The sequence below is a fragment of the Monopterus albus genome, unplaced genomic scaffold (genome assembly GCF_001952655.1).
Source record: "Monopterus albus unplaced genomic scaffold, M_albus_1.0 scaffold99.1, whole genome shotgun sequence".
NCBI classification, from domain to species: Eukaryota; Metazoa; Chordata; class Actinopteri; order Synbranchiformes; family Synbranchidae; genus Monopterus; species Monopterus albus.
Window position 1 is genome coordinate 2,358,089 of NW_018127979.1, and position 6,176 is coordinate 2,364,264.

Here is a 6,176-nt window from a genome sequence, read left to right on the forward strand (position 1 = left end):
ATGATTTAAAATCTGGCTGTTCAGACCAGGTCATAACTCCAGTTGTCTGCGCATGCACCTCTGCCACTAGCTTGCCACTATTACACATTACTAACTTTGTGTCTCCTTTCTCCCGTAGTGTGTCCTCTCTCTCTCTCCCTGTACCTTTCTGCAGGTTGCCCTGGCCCTGGAGCTCTATGTCTCTGACGAGCAGTCACCGGCCACATCGACCTGATCAGTGTTTGATTGTTGTGTCTTGTTGCTTTTCTTCTTTTGTCTCTCCTCTATCCACTCACCCCAACCGGTCGAGGCAGAAGGCCGCCCACCAAGAGCCGGGGTCTGTCGGAGGTTTCTTCCGTTAAAGGGAGTTTTTCCTCCCCACTGTCGCCAAGTGCTTGCTCAAGGGGGATTTGTTGGGTTTTCCCTATGTAATAATATTGATAACAGTAAGGTCTAGACCTTACTTTGTAAAGTGTCCTGAGATGACTTTTGTTGTGATTTGGCGCTATACAAATAAAATTTGATTTGATTTGATTTAGTAACACCGGGCATCACACTAGTGGAAGCAGAGTCCCAGCTCGTCACCTTTTTGACACAATAGTGGCCCCACTGGAACAAACTAGTAATGCTGAAAATCTTACTGGTTGACTAGTGAGCTACAAATGCTCTGACGTGTTAACCAGTCAAGCATTGATTTAGGTCACTAGTTAAATAGTGGCCTACAATTTTATGTACTGGTTCCCTAGTGAGAGCCTAAATGCTCACTAGTTAACTAGCAAAGGCCAATATGCAGAGTAGGTAACTAGTTAGTCACTTTAGCCTTACTAGTTAACTAGTAAGAGTCATGAGGTCCACTAGTTAAACTAGTTGGGGTCTTTTGAACTTAACTTACATGCATGTTCTCTTGCTAGTGAATTAGAGCCAAATAGAGTAACTAGTTAACTAACACTTAAGTTTTCCTCACTAGTGGAAGACTTTTTGTCTCACTATTCAGACAGTGTGGAACACGTTAAGACTGAACATGTTGGACATTTTGGTTTTTTTTACATGCTGGGCCTTTTGCTAGTTGAGCATCAGTCAGCACTAGTGAGTGTGTGCAACTAGTGAGACATTTGTTAAACATGTAGGCCTTTTTGTTGTACTAGTTGAGGTGATATGCGTGTGAATAGTTAATTAGGGAAGTGCTGCCCCGGTCATGCATGTTAGCTAATTAGTAAGCCACTATTTAACTAGTGACCTGAATCAATGCTCAACTGGTTAACATGTCGGAGCACTTGCAGCTCACTAGTCAACTAGTAAGATTTACAGCATTACTAGTTCTTTCCAGAGGGGCCACTACTGCATCAAAAAGCTGACGAGCTAGGACTCTGCTGCTAATAGTGTGACGCTTCTGTTGGAACTGGTTGGACAAAACATTAGAAGTGTTACTAGTAAGACAAAATGACAAACTAGTGTGACCAAATGTCCATCTGGTGCTGGTTAAAGGCCATATTAGTGGAGGAAAGTGACGGCTGATATCAAGGATATGGACTAAATGCTCACCTCACCATGGCATTGTGTATAACAGGAGCTGAATTCACTGAGGTAAATTAGCGCTTGATGAAGTTGTTTAACTTAAAGCTTTCTAGCCGGTCTCTGTTACTGTTTGAGTTAAATCATTTGTTTTTGCACTTGTTTGACATGTTTTGAATATCTTTTGGTTGTTTTGCTAGAAAACCATATACTGGTCTGGATTTATGGTTTTCAGGTTGAGGCTCTTTGCACAAAACGAGTATTTTGAAGACTGGACACTGGCCTCTTCTGGTTAGGTCAAATTCCATTCTGTGCTTATTAGTCATACTGGCTTCCACAGTTGTGATGCTAAGTGTTTTTTGTTGTTGTTGTTTGGTTACTTTGGTCTAGGTTGTAATATACTGCTTCAATATGGGCAACTCAGGTTACAAATTAGATTAAGTACAGAGTGACACTGAGTCTTAAACTGTGGATTTCAATCTAAGTTTGCTGATTCTGTAAGTTGGAAAGTGTTATTTTGTGCAGCTACAGCTCCACAACATTAAAAATAGCTTGTTTAAGTTTGTCTATTTTTTAATCACACAAAGCAAATCAGGTGCCAACTGGCAGTTAAACTTATATGTTTGTTACTAATTTATAAAGTATAAGGCCTGGTAGGAACTTGGGCTGAGTGGGCCTGGACCTTCATCCGCAATACATATCCACTGTATACTGAACTATATTTTACAGTATAAACATTTACCAGGTTTTTTAGTGGCATCTGCACTATTGCTGTGAAGAACATTTTCTAATTTCTATGCAGGTCATTTTTAGTTTAAACTCAAGTGTCTTATTGATTTGTAGTAAATATTATAAAGTGCCAGTTCCGTTTTGAAGCAAATGCATTAAAAGACTGTTCTGCTTGTGTAAACAAGTTTTTTTGAATTTTCAGCTATTGTTTTTGAATGGTCATACAGTCAGCTAGCAGTTTATGGGTACATCAAGCTAAAACAAATGTAGTACCTAGAACATACCTAGAAAACATCCTACCTTCGTTTTTGTTACCTAAGCCTTAATGATTTAAATAGGATGGACAAAATAATAAACCTTGTGTAATAATACAGTTCAGTTTCACCATAAACTACATCTTCTAAAATATTTTACTTCACTGCAAAAGCTTAGTTCTCAGAAAAAAAGGGGAAAATATTATGGAAATGAGCTGCCAGCAGAACAGGAACATTTCACCTGCCAATATGTTTAGAAACAAAATATCTAGTCTCATGAACCCATAGATATCTTAAAACTAGTGTAACTAGACTACAAACAAGTACAATTATCTGATACAAATCAGTTTTGTACTCGTCAGTGTTGATCATACAACTTCATAATTCTGGTAATTCAAATTTTAAGCACTATTACTCAGAACCAGTATTTTATATTTCAGTAACAATATCTTAAGATAATGACAAAAAAAAGCTCTTACTGGTTCTAAGTAATGATAATCTTGCTTATTTAAGTAATATTTGTCCTATTTTATTAATTATTTCTTGTTTTTGAGAGCTGTGCTTTTGGAGTGCAGCGCCTCTCTACAACAATTTCAACAAAAACTGAACATCATCATCTTCATGAAGCAAGTTGTTACAGGACGACTGTATCAAACTGCATCACTTGCAGTATCTCGGTGTACCTAATAAATAACAATGTATTGTCATATTATAGGGTTGATAAAGCTTAGAGATGTATGTGAAAGATGAGATGCATGCTTACATTTTGTGACTCGAACATTCCTGGTAACAACATAAGAAAAAAAAGGCAACCCAACATATTTCAGCTTCATATGAACATTTAGCAGTTTTAATGTGTAACCATTATAAAAAATGTATTCATGAATTACTTTTTACAAGAAACATCTTAAACATATTGGCAAAATGTTTTTTTTTTCTTTCTACTGTGAGTCAGCAGGTTACAAATTTCAATCTTCAATTTTAAGTACCTTAAGAAAAAGCTAAAATTATACAATGTCTCAGTTCGACATGATGAAAAATCTGAATTATTTTAAGTTTGGACTAATGGGGTCCCTGTCATAGGGTTGGATATGGAACATTTTTAAGTATTCTTTTCAGTTATCCATGTTCTGTAATGATTGAACCAAGTTTTCTTCAACTTTCAGTATATCATGATATTAGATGTATTTCATATAAACGGAAGCACTACAGCTTTAACAGATTTTTAAAATATCACCATCACAGACTGAAATAATACGGAAACATTGTAAATCTTTAAGCACGTTTGAAGTATCATTAACCAATAATGGTGCAGTTTCGTATTTCCATATCCAGCCCTATCCGCCCTCTCAAATATCAAGATATTATCAATGAAAACATTGTAAATATACACTAAAATTATTAACATTTCAGTGAGGGTAATTTAAAATACAAAAAACAAGTGGTAATCACAAGCATAAAATGAGAACATTAAATGTAACAGTGACATGGTCTTAGATAGCAGCTAATGGACTTATCTCTTAAGCGCTGAGACAATCTCATTCATAGCTGCTGCTGCCGTCGTTAGCTCCGTTTGTCTCCTTTGTAACTCTGTAAAACAATATGCTGTCAATTAGAAATCATTTTATTATGATTAAAAACGAGAAAAAAACAGCAATGCTGAATTTGTAACTGTGGCCTCAATCTTGGCTAAGTTTACAACATCTAAAAATAAGGTTGACTATATTAAAACTGACTATCAGTTAAAAAGCCAAATGTAATCAATTCAACAGAGTGATTAGATTAAAAGACTTTTTACTCATTTGACTAAATCTAGTTAAATGCTCCATTTTAACATAGTTGATAGAAATTTACTTTGGTGCGCAAACATACTGTAAAACAAGACAACATAAGAACATCACAATAAAGACAAACAAGTGGTATTATACAAAGTGACAATATAAAAAAATAAAAAACATCTTACCAGCCTACTTAGTGTGTCTGAGTCATATCACACTGGCATGAACCTGCTTCTTTGTCACATTTAAATGAATGCTGAAATTACCATTCATACATGTTTATGCAGTAATGATGTCCAAGTGAGGGACAAAAGTACCAACCCACACTGCCCTAGAGCTACACCGTTAGGAGTGTGCCTCACCCGTCTGCCGCTTGCCCACAAGTTCCTCCAGCTTCCCCGACGCATCCATCACTGCTAGAGCCCGATCATAATCTGTGTAAAGAAGACACAGCTGTTATTCCTGTGTTTCTAACATGAAAAAGGCCGAGACAGAAATGTCCCAGTAACATCTCTTACCCTCCTGGCTGGCCTGGTCTGACTGAATTCGACTGGAGATATGATTCATCTCATTCATGAAATCGGTGAAGATGGCCTGTGTACATCCTGCCACATTACATCTTTTCCAGAAACTGCTGGAGTCGATGCTGAGCCCCAAGTCCGAGCAAGGGACCACAGGAGAGGGAGCCGATCTGGTGCCCGGAGCTGAGGGTTTCATATTGGGAGGGGTAGGCATGGAACTTCGTGAAGCAGGTTTAGTCGCACCTCGATCAGTTCTGTGGACAGCTCTCTGCTCAGTACTGGACCCTAAGAAAGGAGGCACCTCCTTATATTATCACAGTTGACATAGTATCTCTAGGTTTCAGTACTATCAGTTTTTGAACTTTCTTTCATAATTAGGAAATGTCTTGCTCAGCAGATAAGCTGTTCCTATGTATTATTTAGCGCAGAGGCCCATCCATACTGAATGAACTCGTAAACCCATAGTAATGCTCTCTCAGTACTGTGATTTGGAGCAGGGGAACGGCCATGACCTGGTGCATATTTATCACCACTTTTTTTTTATACAAATGTTATATTAGCGTTTTTTTTCATTTGTTAAAATGTGAAAGATTAAAAGTATTGTATGTATGTGCACTTTCACATCACATGCATATAACCTTGACTGAATGTTCACAAATGTATGAAATGTCAGTTTCTGTAATGTTGTTGCTACCTGTTTTGTGTGTGTGTGTGTTTGTTTTTTTTTTGAGGACAGTCAGTTTACCACTTTAGTTTACTATTGTTGTTTTGAGAAAGCTCCCACATGACCACGCTATACCTACAATCTGTCTCTACTTTTCCAGTTTCCTGGCTTTAGAAACATCAGCGTTATATGACAGCAACTGAAACAAACTTTTCTATCATAGCAAAACCTACCTTCATCTTCTCTCTCTTCACCCTCTGCTGCTATCACCAAAACGGGCTGTGCAGTTGATGTTTGGGGTAAAAGGTCAGCACTTCTCGAAAGTGATGAAGACTCTGTGCAGGTCTTCAAAGCAGGCAACAGACTCTCTGAATCAGTATCCTGAGGGGAAGCAAACATCTCACCGTACTCGTCATGTGACCTATGAAATGACTGTTGTGCTTCTCTCATTTCTCCACTCTGTCTCTCCTACTACTTGACACACTTAGCACAAACCATAAGACAATCATATTAAAATATCTTGCATGATCATAATAAAACCACCTGTCACTGAATCACATATACACAATCACATTCTGTGATTAAATATCCTTCTGAGGACTAATTTAAATTTGCCTTAAGCTCCAAGTAAATTGTGTGAATATCCAATTCAAAAGATTAAATTAACTCCAGGACCAAACAATGAGTACAACCATATGAAGAACATACACACACACACACACACATATATATATATATA

At 37.5% G+C, this 6,176-nt stretch overlaps 1 protein-coding gene across 2 annotated transcripts in view; it reads right to left on the reverse strand.

The window, feature by feature from the left end:
* Positions 1 to 3,311: 3,311 nt before the first annotated feature.
* phf11 (PHD finger protein 11) overlaps positions 3,312 to 6,176 on the reverse strand; it is an 8,494-nt gene continuing 5,629 nt past the window's right edge. For both annotated transcript variants that reach the window (XM_020609540.1, XM_020609538.1), the window contains 4 exons: positions 5,671 to 5,818; positions 4,771 to 5,058; positions 4,615 to 4,686; positions 3,312 to 4,064 (listed from right to left, as the gene is read on the reverse strand). In XM_020609540.1, the coding sequence (XP_020465196.1) occupies positions 3,988 to 4,064; positions 4,615 to 4,686; positions 4,771 to 5,058; positions 5,671 to 5,818 (585 nt within the window). In that variant the 3' untranslated portion in view covers positions 3,312 to 3,987. The remainder of the gene's footprint in view (positions 4,065 to 4,614; positions 4,687 to 4,770; positions 5,059 to 5,670; positions 5,819 to 6,176) is intronic.